At 31.3% G+C, this 14,308-nt stretch overlaps 2 protein-coding genes across 2 annotated transcripts in view; both read right to left on the minus strand.

The window, feature by feature from the left end:
* Positions 1-148, minus strand: part of LOC139485298 (neutral amino acid uniporter 4-like) — a 36,337-nt gene extending 36,189 nt beyond the window's left edge. The window contains exon 1 of the mRNA XM_071269705.1: positions 25-148. Within this exon, the coding sequence (XP_071125806.1) occupies positions 25-39 (15 nt within the window). The 5' untranslated portion in view covers positions 40-148. The remainder of the gene's footprint in view (positions 1-24) is intronic.
* A 1,775-nt stretch (positions 149-1,923) lies between these two features.
* On the minus strand, positions 1,924-11,293 carry LOC139485299 (glycine receptor subunit alpha-3-like). The gene is made up of 9 exons (XM_071269707.1): positions 11,066-11,293; positions 10,017-10,061; positions 9,719-9,783; positions 8,955-9,022; positions 6,724-6,950; positions 5,762-5,844; positions 4,807-4,938; positions 3,030-3,415; positions 1,924-2,503 (listed from the first exon to the last, which is right to left on the minus strand). Exons 1-9 carry the CDS (start codon positions 11,143-11,145, stop codon positions 2,354-2,356), a joined length of 1,236 nt encoding a protein of 411 aa, XP_071125808.1. The 5' UTR covers positions 11,146-11,293; the 3' UTR covers positions 1,924-2,353.
* Between the last annotated feature and the right edge of the window lie 3,015 nt (positions 11,294-14,308).

A 14,308-nucleotide genomic window follows, 5' to 3' on the forward strand; every position in this document is an offset into this window, starting at 1 on the left:
GAATACATACAGAGTCTGTCTTACCTGTATCTGATCCATATCTTTAACTCATTGACAAACTCTGAAAACACAAGTCTTGCAATAGTGACTACCATGGAAAAGGCTTTGATCCCGACGTTCTATCACATGATGAGCTGTTATGTAAACACACAGCGAAAGAAGTAGATATTAAATGATAACAATTGTGTAGGTGATTTTTTAACCGCGGAAATTGTAATGAAACGGGTTTTTTAGACGGGAAAAGGAACATATACTTTTCAAATATGTATATATCGACAGAAATACGGAACTTAAACTGGTCAATACGGAAACCTAAACCATAACATCGTGATCATCCGTTACAACAGCCTGTACTATTAACTAAGTAATTTGACTAACAAAATACATTGCACAAAAGCGAAACAGGCATAAGGTCAACACAGAGATAGAAAATGAGAAGAAAATGTGTGTTTATGAAATTTTTAACGTCATGTCTGATTGTTACATTTTTGAGCAATTTTGTCGAATAATCAACAAGCGTACACGACATGTATAATAAACACGTAAATACCGATTACCCAAGAATCTATTCGTCAATGACAGTGCCTTCAAACGACAAAAATAAAAAAAATATACTTTAATAGAACACACATGCTTCAACAATGTGTCACCTTTAATTCATTAATAGGGTTTTAAAGTTTAACGGGATCAATCAGGTCATTAGAACCAAATTCTACAAAAAAAGACAACAGCAGTATATCGCTGTTTGAAAGTCATCAATCGATTGAAATGAAGAAAAAAAATCTCGGTTACAAACTAAAACCGAGGGAAATACATCAACTTTAACAGGAAAACAAGTAAACAACAGAAAAACACAAGTGCAACAAAGACCCAAAACAAACGGCAATGCAACATACATATAAACAACTATTAGATAAAAACTGCCATATTCCTGACTTGGTACAGGATATTTTAAGAAAACATGTTGGGTTGAATCTGGTTTCTATTAAAAAAAAACCCGAAAGTAGCAATAGATATGTAGTCAGCAGTGTTTAAGAACATCCGTTGTTCGACCTGCTAGTCGAATGCGTTTTCTTAAAATATACCTTTTCCTTTTTCATTTCATTCGATTAACAGGGTTTACCACAAAATGAAAATCAAGCTTGGGGGAGAAAGGTCATTAAATAAAAGATGATGTGATGTGTTGTCGAATCGTTCCTTGCTCACACATTTTTTTCTGATTTGTTGCTATTTGTTTTGCCTTACAAGATGCTGTCATATATATAGCTAATTTGGAAAGGCGGGTATCGCATACATTCTGTAGTTTGTCCTATTTTAAGGAACGAATTAAACAGTGACAAGTAAAAAGCTAATATGGCTTCCCAGATTACAGGGATATTATTATATGATTGATCCACATAATTCTGAATACTAATTTTAAATTTAAAAATATAATAAAAGATAGACTAAAATACGAATAAATAAAAGGATCTCAGATTGTTTGTAAAGATGCACCTAAGCGTACAATAACATATATAAACAACAAACTGTCAGGGAGATCTAGACTATTTAAGTAAAATTGTAAGACAATTTTTTCAATATAAACGAACTCATAGATACCAAGATATATATTTTGTACATCAGACGCCATTTTCGTTATCAAAATCCTCACAAGTGAAGCTCTAACCCAAAACGTTTACAAGGACAAATAAAGTACGAAGTTTAAGAGCATTGAGGTCCAAAAAGTTCCTAAAAGTTTTGTAAAATACAGCAAGGAAATCTATTCCTTTGGTAGAAATTCAAATTTCAGATTTGATGATTCTTTATGACACATCGATATAATAGAAACACTTTAGATATATCAAAGCTGTTTCACACAATAACTTTCTTTTAATTTTTAACTATAAATGTTTTGATAAAATTTAGGATAATAGTCAAGATTTATTTAAAAAAAAATATTGTCAAAATCGTTATTTTGGGTTGGTGATTTATACTTCATCGTGGACAGTGATGAAACTATTGATTAAACATTGTTATTAAACAAACAATGTTTAATCATGTTACTCGATTAATAGTACACTCGCATACGCGAACTTTCCCTTAATTAACAGAGCCTGGTATTTTGCCAATATACTATACTGACGGCATGTAGCAAGCAATAAGTCACGACACGAACAAACACTTCCAGATTGACGTTGAAGGTAGTATTTGTATACAAATGTTATGTTCTTCACAAGTATAACTGTAATATGAAGACGTTATAGGTACAAAGTTTGATCAACAAAGATTGTCTCGACGTTGAAAGTGTGCTTCTTCTGGGAACTGTTGTTGTGAAAGTACTGAACAGTTTTTGACGAATGCATTGTTTGTTCGTTTATGTCATATAATACAACCAGTAAACACAATTGAAAATAAAAAATACTAAAGGGAACGCAACTCTCGATATTCTGTCAACTGTCCTTGCTGTTTCCCTTTCCAGCTGATCATATGAACGTTCACTTTGTTTTTCGGTCTGCAATCCGTGCTACAAAACAAAATCATCAATATAAAAATCAATGACACCACGACATGCGAATCGGCGAGAATAAGTTTATGATATCATTACATCAGTTTCTGTGCAATAATAGTGATTTTATACAAAACTTCTGGATGGCCTTCAAATGGTTTCAATAACGTCTCTGGAAAACATGAAATGAACAATCCACCAACATATACATGTGATATAGATTCTAGTTGTTTAACCATATTACCAAAAACATTATCTGTGATATTTATTTTTGTACTTTTTATTATCCATCCCTTTTAGTTAAATGTTTTGAGATTATATATTACATCCATAAATATCTTTATTAATCATTATTGTTCAATACTTCAATAAACTAATAATGCAGACTAATCGTATTTGCTTTAAAGTGAATGACTAAAACATAATTAATATTATAATTGTTTTTGTTGATTTTATTAATTTGGCCTCAAATTTCACCGAAAAGACAGGTATTACCAAATTGCGCATATAGTGCAGTAAAATTGGTACCGTTAATGTTACATACCTTCATCTGTTTGTTGTTGTTACAGATTTCGATATCGCTAGACGATGTTTCCGATTTTCTCCTTTGATGCACTCTAACTGACACGCAAACATATGCATACTCCATAACGGCACAAAAGACAAGGATCAAACACACAGAATTCCAAATATCAATAGCCCGTATGTAGGACACACGCTGAGCCATCGAGACACTCATATTACCGTTTGAAGAAATAGTAAGGACTGTTAGTATCCCGAGGGAGATTCTTGCTGGTATTGCATTTACGTCTAACCAAAAAGATAACCAGGAAAGCATGACAACAAGAACAGATGGTGCATATATCTGAATTAGATAAAACTCATATCGCCTTATAAACAGCAAGGTAACACCAATACTACTGTAGGTACCTGTAAAATAACATGAAATTCTTTATATTGATAGAATCATATTCAAAACAGTGTGGCTTTGGCCATTGATTGACGACCTAAATTATCCCATTGACTGGGACAGATTAGGTGAAAGTTTGTCTGTAACGATCACTGCTCACTATATACTTGTAAAAGACACTTAAACTGTGGGTCACCAAAGGTTCTCAACACCAAAATAAAGTAATTCGAAAAACTAATCAGGAATAACACGATGTTTTGATTTATATCAATAATATAAATCAAAACATAAAGGTTTTTCCTGATTAATTTTTCGAATTATTTTATTATTAAAAGCGTTAAGAACCTTTGGTGACCCCACAGTTTAAACTCTAATAAGTAAGTAGTGAGCAGTGGTCGTTACAGACAAACGTTCACCTAATCGGTCCCAGTCAATGGGGTAATTTAGGTCGTCAATCAATGGCCACAGCCACACTCTTTTGAATATGATTCTAATTTTCTCCAATAAATTTCAAGTACATGTTTCTTTCTTGTAGGAACGTGACTATTGATGTCCTTAAACAACAAGACCGTACAGTCACGAAGCTTGATATCGCCATATACCTTAAATGACACTGTAGTACATCATCTTCATTAATGGAGATAGCTTATATTGTTCTTTGAATTAAAATAAGAGAAGCGTTTTATCTCAGTTTTGCAGTTTACCTGCTATTTGTATAACTTGACATGTGCTTGATATGAAGAAAAAGAAAAGAAGATGTTTATGTTTTTATTGGATTCAAAAGGAACTAAGAGCAAATACAGGAGGTCGTTGGTTCGAACCTCGGTCTAGTCAAACCAAAGACATTAAAATTGGTATTTGCTGCTTCTTCGTTTAGGACGTGGCTTTAAGGAGCAAGATCAAAGACTGGTCGACTCGAATCCATACTAATTTTCCAAGTAAGGTTACTTGCCATACTGCGGACTGTTACCCTGTGAACCAGCACGTTAAATCTTGCTCGGTGTGATTGTTGGTCTAGTACAAAGTAGGGTACTTCTCGAGTTTTGAATATCCCTTTGGTATCGTCCTTGTCTAATGATGTGGATTTATGAAAATTGAACACCGGTTATATACTATTGCCTGTGACATATACCACTGAGAAACAATCATTGACATTTGGTATTGTCATTTATTTAATTACTTGATTGTTAATATTGTGTTTATATTGTACTTATTATTCTGTATGAAGATGTCATTTTGTAGTGCACCCGTATAAAGACCAACGTTTATAGTAATTCAGATAAGAATTAAATACTTCATTTTATATTTTTTTTATTTGGATATGAAGGTTGATTTTAGAATGACGAGCAAGCGTTGTTATCCAATCAAAATAATGGGTTATTCTGAAACATACATGTTATGAAATTATTACCTGTTGAATATGTCAGATTGCGTGTATAAGACTGTGTCTCTCCTAATTCGAATTGACTATGCTTTACATCATCACGAAAAGCTGCAGCTGGTTCTGTCCATTGGAAAGAGATGATAGAGTTAGAGAAACCATCTGTAAAAAAATCAATGTTAAACATTTATAAGGAATCTACACATCAGTTTTATATATAAATAGATAAATTCATATGTAAAGTGTTTACTGAAAAAAATGTTGTGTACGCATCAGACGAAATTTTTGGTAAATGCAACTGCATTCTTTAATGTGATAGTTAGATGTATCTTTTTACTATTTTACTTTAGATACGCTTGTATAGTTCGGCTTTTAAAATCGTATGAGACATCGACTTGCAATTAAACTTTGTGAGCACAAAACAGCTTCAAACCCATAGTAGTCGTAAACTAATGCTTATATCTAAAAAGGATTACTGATTAATTTAGTAAAGTGGTATGAATCATCCCTGTGTATTTGTTTTGCCTAAAGGAACAAATTAAAATAAAAAAAGGAAAGAACGAGGATGGAATGAAGAAATAGTATACTCTAAACCATAGAACAATTTCCGTGTTCGAATTTATTATGATACACTCATAAACACGTGCTGAAATAATGTTGTAATCTCACAGTATACATTTGATATTGTTACAGTTAACCAAAACCAAAGTGCAAATTCCAAACAGTTGAAGTTATAGTGTGCAGCTTAACGCTTCAGTTGATATTGAATTCGCGTCTCTACATTTTGTTATTTTGTCATTTGAAGACAGCAAAATATTACAATTTAATATATATGAAAGGATTTTATCCAAATTTGAGTCTTAGTTTAGTACTATAAAACAGCGTTGTTTTTTTTATAGATGAAACTAATACGGAAGAAGACTTTTTTTTAAAGAATTTGTATCTCTTCAAATGAAGGAACGAAAATGAAGACGAATATACTTACAACTTTCTAACTCAATAGGACAACGTTGTTCATCAAATGGAAATTTTGTCAAATCCATAAAACACGTGAATTTCCCGGTCACCCTAAAATATTAAAAAAAACGTTATATTTTTGAAACCATTGTTTTACTACTGGAAACATTAATTTTAAATGAAACAATGCGTACATTTATAGAAATATTGCTTAATTGATAGATTTATGAACATTAAAATGGAGTCTACTTTCCATTTCCTCGTTTTTAGTCGTGCATTTGTCGCAATTATCGATTGAACTTCTATATCTAGACTCTATACCCCTTTATTTTTAAAGACTTTATAATAATTATGTTGCAGTATTTACGCTCCTGAAACATCAGTTTCGATTGATGGTATTTTTCATCAAATTGTTTCATCAAGATTGAAATATTAGTTATCCGGACTACTGCTAATGGTACTGTGGATATAAGGACAATTACTTGTCATAACAAATATTGAATAGCATAATCAATCTATACAGAAAAGGCTAAAGTAGTCTAGGCACAAAAAAGGGGAAGGGGTAGTGTTGTGAACACAAACCAAATCTCAGTAACTTCTGGGTAAGTGAGAACAGGTGCTTGGAGAGAGTTTGTATCTGTATAAAGATTTTAGAAAATGAGATATGATTGTACAATGCATATTTTTTCTGTCATATGATCTCTGCGGCAAATGTCTACCAAAACTTTATATGTAAATTATGTAATTTCATGAATACACAAATCCTTGATTTAACACTTTTTTCATGATATGTCCAGTTTACTACTCTTGAAAAATATCTAGGGGATAAAAATATTAACAATGCACATTTTTCGTTAAGTTATATCTTATTATGTTTTTAAAATGATAAATTATTTCGATCTGAGCGTCACTGATGCGTCCAATGTAGACAAAACGCGCGTCTGGCGTATTAAATTATAATCCTGGTGCCTTTGATAACTATCTACTGACCTTATACTATAGACGACCTTCCCATTTGGGTAAATAATCATCAATCTATTAGGACGTGTAAGTTCATGGAAATAAGTATGTGTATCACTTGTGAAAGCCAGATCTGGTACCCAAATTTCTTTTGTGATTTCATTATCCAGTGAAATGTTCGACAAATTTTCTTTGGTTTCAAATTGAAGTCGACGATCAACCCATTCTTGTCTCAGAAACATGCTGATTGAAAACGTCTAAAAAATATAATTATAATATACTATATGAAGGCCTCAGTAATGCATTATAAATTCATATTATTGTAGAAATATTATGATTTATTTCATTAAGTTACTAGAAGTATATTTGAAATTGAATTAAAAGCATACTTTTTCTCATTATTTGTTACATGTGATGGATAAACTATTTTTCAAAGGCCACAATTTCGAACAGGTAAAATTTTCTGTCATATTCTATCTGATAATTATAGATTAGATCCTAATATCTGATTTGCCGATTTGGAAGTATGATTTCAATAAGATAATTTAGAAATTGACAACATAATTTACCAAAAAAATGCTAACTGTTAAGAATGCAATATCAAATGTATATAACGAAACATTTTGAATTGTTGATTTCGTAGAGTTAAACAAGAGTCATTTACCAATTCTCTATCGCTTTATGCATAATTAATGAATAGGAATATGAATTGTAGCTAAACGTTGGTGAGGATATATTTTACCATCCCGGAGTATACAAGTTCAGTACTGGTCCTGTTATTTGCTAATTTTCTGAGTATTGGTTTGTGGACTGTTGTTTGCCTTGATCATTAGTATATCATGGAGTTTACCCGATTTGTAGATTTGATCGCCCTCTAAAAAGCTTCTCATTTACATGCGTAGTAGAAGATGGTTATGTGTTTTGATTTTTGCATCGGTTCTTTATCTAATATATCTGTAGCAAATGATTATTATTAAGTGAACTTGTTACCATATTTTCCGAGTAATAATTTTTGAAAAAGTTAACAAGGTTCACTTTAACATGGAAACGTGCACATATTCTTTTTTCAGTGTCATTTTACAACGGGAATTTATACGCTGAGACTATATAAGTTGCATTTAAAACTAGGGCACAGACTTTGTTAGCGTGATACGTTTGCGCCAAATGATTGTTCAATGGGTCTTCAATGTTACATTTGCGGATACAGATTGCATATAATACAGGCGCCAAAAATGAAACAATTGATTTGCGGCAATAAACATAATAGACACATTAATAAAGGACGCATGAATTCATAACGAGTTGTTTTTATGTTATGATACACACAAACAACTTTTGTTGTCGAATACATCATTTCCCCCCGTCTTTATCTGGATTGGGGACCAGCATGTAATAGGACGGGTAGTTCATGTCATTCTAATTAAAATGTTATTTTATTCATGCTCTTTGACATAAAACATGTCTAAAAAAACATTAAAAAGAAATCAGTATAAAAATAACGCTCACTCTTATAGTAGAGTTTAACTTTTTTTGTTCACACATATTCCGCATATCGCAATCAATTTTGCTATTTTCTTTTACAAAAAGTAAAATCACAAAAATACTGAACTCCTAGGAAAATTCTGAACGGAAAGGATTGCTTAAACTTAAAATCCTCTCCTGTGCTAATCCATTTTTTTTTCAACAGGAACTTTTATCCCAATCAAAAGAACGTTTATAACTTGAAATGGTAGGAGATTTCGAAGTGTATGAACACGTTTTGTGAAGGAAAATTACTTACCTGTAACATATCATTAAGAAGTGGAAAATCAAGGAAATACACAAACTCTAAGGGAATCCAATGAACTCCCAAATAAGTGAGACCTTTGGTATAGACAGGTTAAGAGATATACAATGTATTCATCAACCGGATCAACATTGTGTCTGTATCTGTCTGATTACTTTGATATTTCTGAATTTCCAATTTTAATGTACAGATAGTCTAGAGGAATTTGCTTTTGGTCTTCATTTTTTTATAAGTGAAAAAAAAGAAGTGTAAAACGTTATTGTTTCGCAAAATATTCAAATCAAATGGATCAAACTTCAGCTGAAGACAGACATAAACCGTGAAAGTGGGGTAAAAGTATAACCCAGAATTGATCTAATGAAAGAAAACCACAACCATTGAGTACCACTAATGTGTTTCGTAACTATGTAGTTATGTACTTTTTTTTATTATAAAAAAAAAATGGTATGTTTAGAATTTATATTAATTCCATTACCATTTCAGATGCATCGATCTCAAATACACTCAACACGTACATCTGTACTTTAACTTTAACTGGAATTACTGAAAAATTGATAAATAGATAAAGCAAATAAAATAATATTCATATTTTCATAAATTGGTCACAATATGTTCCTCGACAAAACGAAAACGTTGTAAAAAAGTGTTATTGAATCCTGCTAAATTGCAAATGGTATGTAACAATGTTCAGATATACAAAGGGTCTGACTCTAACAAAGTAATTGACTCACAGTCCACATTCGAAGTCTGTCTGCTTATTGTAGTTTTAAGTATTGTGTATGAGTTTTTATAAAATTAAGATGAGGGGAACTGTGTACTATTATTTGTTTGTTCGTGTTTTTCATTTTTCGCCTTGGCGTTGTCAGTTTATTTTCGATCTATAATATAAAAAAGAAGATGTGGTATGATTGCCAATGAGACAACTGTCCACCAGAGACCAAAATGACACGGACATTAACAACTATAGGTCACCGTACAGCCTTCAACAATGAGCAAAGCCCATACCGCATAGTCAGCTATAAAAGGCCTCGATAAGACAATGTAAAACAATTCAAACGAGAAAACTAACGGCCTTATTTATATAAGAAAATGAACGAAAAACAAATATGTAACACATAAACAAACGACAACCACTGAATTTAAGTTTGACTGTCCGTCTGGTATTTTTCGCCCCCTCTTTTAAGTTTGCGGAAACGAAAATAAGACGGACGGATTGTTTTACAAATTAATAGTACTTACCGTCGTTGTAATGAGGTGGAAATCTTTTATCATATGTAGATAACATTTCTTCTATTATGGATTGTCTGAATAAAAAGGAAAATTGTTCTATCGGGAAACCAATTAAGAAACGGTACTAGAGTAAAATGAATGAAACTTTTATAAGGGAGAGAATGGTTTTTGATTTTAAAATGAAAGTTTTTGTATGTTCAGTTCACATGAATCCTTAAACACATTGGTAAGCAGAGGTGCATTATTTGACTGAATTTTATAGGAATTATTTCAAATTGTTGATATGAAAAACTCTAACATTATTTACCTCAACATTCCATTTTCGTTCTGTTGTACTGTTGCACTATGGTTGCTTTAAAAAAAAACAAAAAAACAACGTATTAAAGTAGTTTAGGATTATAAACACATGACAGCAACGTTCAAAATATACTTTATTTAATACTTAATAATCATCATATGATAGTAAAAAATATAATACAAATGCCGTATTCCAATGTAATTACAAAATGGGAGAAGTCAATAAAAACTGGAAAACATCAACCCTATCAAACAAAGGACCTGATTGAAAACATCAGTTTCATATCGGACTTGGTACAGAAATTTTCCAAAGAAAAATGTTGGTTAAACCTAGCTTTAAAGCTAGATAAACCTCTCACGTGTATGGCAATTATCTAAAATAATATATAAAAAAAAAAATTGACGAGCAACACAAACAGACATACTATGTAGGTATGTGCCTGTCCCAAGTCAGGAGCCTGTAAATCATTGGTTATGGTTTGCTTATGTCTTACATATTTGTTTTAGTTTATTTTTTTGTACATAGATAAGGCCGTTAGTTTTCTCGTTTGAATTGTTTTACATTGTCTTATCGGGGCCTTTTATAGCTGACTATGCGGTATGGGCTTTGCTCATTGTTGAAGGCCGTACGGTGATCTATAGTTGTCAATGTCTGTGTCATTTTGGTATATTGTGGAGAGTTGTCTCATTGCTAAACATACCACATCTTTTTTTTTTTTTTTTTTTTTAATATAATAGGTTTATGTGACAATAATTGGAATCAAGACTAGTATTTTAAAAGTAATCATCTCATAATTGTTTTTGCTTTCTGAAATAACAATTACAGTTATCGTTTATAAGACAACGATAGGTCTTGCGCATATTGTGGTATTCTTTAAGATTTATAGATTTGAACCAATGATTGTATCTATTCGAATAACAATGCCGAAGTGATGACTGAAAGAACATATATATAGGTAAAATGCAATGCAATTACATTAACAAATAATTCACTATTCTATTTTCAATTATTCAATAGTTAGAAATTGTTTTTGAATAAATTAGCAACTATAAGCTTACTCATAATTTGCTACTGGTTTAACATTCTGTATACAATTCCAAAGTACAAAAATGATGTCCACAGAACGAAAATATCTCATTGTTAACAAAGATTGATGGTATATGTATACCCTATATAAGGGTCGGTTTCATATATACTAAAATTGAAGTCAATACTATTTTTATCGAATATGAACGAAACAAAAGAAACGACATACGAGTGTATCTCCTATTATGTCTTCCATTATCATTCTTTTCTCATTAATCGATTTTATTTCAAAAACTGAATTAGCTAACATTGGGAAGCTCCAATGTCATTGTTTGACCTATGAAGGTAAATACATCTATATCAATGAAATTGATTAAAGGTGAATTCGTCACGTATGTTTGTTTTGACACATTTAGTTAAGTTACACTCTAATGGTTTAGTTTAAACATATTTTATTTGTTTAACTATGCAAAAGGGATGAGATACAAGTTAATTTAATGGTTCTATTCATCTGAGATGAAATGGGCACAAATCAGAGGTAATCAATGAGACGAATGGTAAATGTTTCAAATACACATAAATATGACAAATAGTTATCAAAGGTACCATGATTATAATTAAGTACGCCAGACGCGTTTTTCGTCTACATAAGACTCATCAGTAACGCTCATATCAAAATATTTATAAAGCCAAACAAGTTCAAAGTTGTAGAGCATTGAGGGTCAAAAATTTCAAAAAAAATGTGCCAAATACGGCTAAGGTAATCTATGCCTGGGATAAAAAAATCCTTAGATTTTCGAAAAATTCGACAAACACAATTAATTTTATCTATATTTTATAAAAATCATAAATAAAGGCAACAGTAGTATACCGCTGTTCAAAACTCATAGATCCATGGACAAAAAACAAAATCGGGGTAACAAACTAAAACCGAGGGAAACGCATTAAATATAAGAGAACAACGACACAATACTAAAATGTAACACACACAGAGACGGAAAAAAATAAAAAGTGTATACAGTCGAAAAGTAAAAAAATCTATCCATAAAAATCAAAATTTACATATCAAAAGTTAATGGAATACAAAAATCAATGTTTATTATTTATAATATTAAATCATATATATTTCAACAAAATGATAAAGGAAATATTGTTTAAAAATTATATTAAAACTTATTAAGTACCACTACCCGATATTTCTATGAATGATTATAATTGAAGCAGGATAAAACAAAGATATAATACATTCTAAAACTCATACTTGGACTAAGGACATCGGTGGCAAAAATAGCCTTATAACAATTAAAACAATGCATGAATTGGATGGAGAGTTGTCTCATCGGCACACTTTTCTATATCTATGAAACAAGGCATCCAATAAGGGTAAGTATATGAATATATATAGTTACCAGGAATAAATATAGAGGGCAGAAAATGTCATGGAAGCATGTGATAATCTGCAAAAGAAATTCTAATACATGCTCTTATAATTTTTTTCCCTGAGATTTCATTTGTATAGAAATCAAAAAAATCTGGAATGTCCTTCAAATCTTGCTGTTTATCGATGTTAACTTTTAAATAAAGGTTATAACAATACTTTTGGACAACTCTCATTCCTCAAGTTAACTTATTGATAATGGTTATGACAATACTTTTGGACAACTCTCATTTCTCAGTTAATTATTGATAAATGTTATAACAAATCTCATTCTTTAAGTGAACTTATTGATAAATGTTATAACAATATTGTTGGACAACTCTCATTCTTTAAGTAGACGTATTGATAAAAGTTATAACGATACTGTTGGACAACTCTCATTCCTCAAGTTAACGTGTTGATAAACGTATTGTACTTAATGAACTATCTTTTTATTATATATTCATTCAAAATTCATTTGTGATTCAATCGATTGAACTAAAATCCCCCTTTTTGAATTTATCTTTGAGTTTGATATCTTTTTCTTATATATTTTTACACTAAGAGCACAACATTAATGGGGCACCAGCTACGAGATATATAAAAGAGGGACAAAAGATAGCAGAATGGCGGTCAAACTCATAAGTCAAAAATAAACTGACAACGCCGTGGCTAAAATCTAATTATTATTTTTTTGCTCAATCATTAATGAAATGCAAATAGTAAAATGCCTTTAGCAATTAGTATCGTTCAATTTTGTCAAAATAAGCCATAAAACATTGATTATGAATTATTCACTTGCAAGTGAATAATTCGTCGACCTCATTGAATCCGTATTCATATGAACTTTGATTTTACCCCTTAGCTTGAGATGGATAACACGTGAATTGTATGTGTACAGTTATTTAAAGGAAAGGTATGCCAACATTGAAAGTGAAACAAAGGTAAATCATTTGATTAACTGGTTCGATCCACAAAATATCATTCTTATACATGTAAAAACGACGATAAACATTTATTTTTCATCTATAATATAAAATTAAATAGACTTAGAATAACCCAACAGCACGAGTTTACTTAATCGATTCATATCTATATTTATGTTTACATCGCTTATATGGTCATCGGATAACTTTAGAGGTCAACTCGATAATTTATTCGATGGCGTCGAGACTGAAATACACACGAAACGAAGCTACGTATTTTCAGGCACATGCCCTGTTAAATGTTTATTTTAGACTTTTAAAAGTTTGGATAAATGTTTTACTCTGTTATAAATCAAATATGAGAATTTGATAAAAATCGGTGAACATCAATTTGACAGCTAGTGCCCCCTTAAAAAATAAAGACCGAGCAACTCGAACTCCACCATAAACCGATGGTGATCTCAGGTGCTCCAGTAAGGGAAGAAGATCGCCCTTTTTATCTATAATTATGCAGGACGAGAATATACTGTTTGTAAATTTAGTATGTAGATCTTGCAAAGTGAAGGACAGTACATTAAGAGTGTCAAAAATATAAGAAGGCACAAAGAAAAGTGACCGCTGAAATACGAAGCATCTCAAATTCTTACGAAGAGTACATCCGGTATAGATTACCTAAGCTGTTTTTGGCACAATTTTTTGGAATTTTGGGTTCTCAACGATCTTCAACTTTGTACGTGTTTGGCTTTATAACTATTTTGATCTGAGCGTCACTGTTGAGTCTTATGTAGTCGAAACGCGCGTCTGGCGTATTACATCATAATCCTTAAGTAAAGTATAGTTAACAAATGATCAAACTGTGAAGATTCATACTTATAATAATTTAAGATAGACCAGGTTAAGGGGAGGGTTGGGATCCCACTAACATGTTTAAC

The sequence above is a fragment of the Mytilus edulis genome, chromosome 8 (assembly GCF_963676685.1).
Source record: "Mytilus edulis chromosome 8, xbMytEdul2.2, whole genome shotgun sequence".
Taxonomy (NCBI): domain Eukaryota; kingdom Metazoa; phylum Mollusca; class Bivalvia; order Mytilida; family Mytilidae; genus Mytilus; species Mytilus edulis.

Excerpts from the sequence above, each read along its gene's own strand:
- LOC139485299 (XM_071269707.1), bottom strand. The coding sequence starts at position 11,145 with ATGAGATATTTTCGTTCTGTGGACATCATTTTTGTACTTTGGAATTGT. Across the intron at positions 5,845-6,723 it reads AAGGTCGTCTATAGTATAAG|GGTGACCGGGAAATTCACGT; the intron begins GTCAGTAGATAG and ends TTAATATTTTAG. Across the intron at positions 3,416-4,806 it reads CAATCTGACATATTCAACAG|GTACCTACAGTAGTATTGGT; the intron begins GTAATAATTTCA and ends GTTATTTTACAG.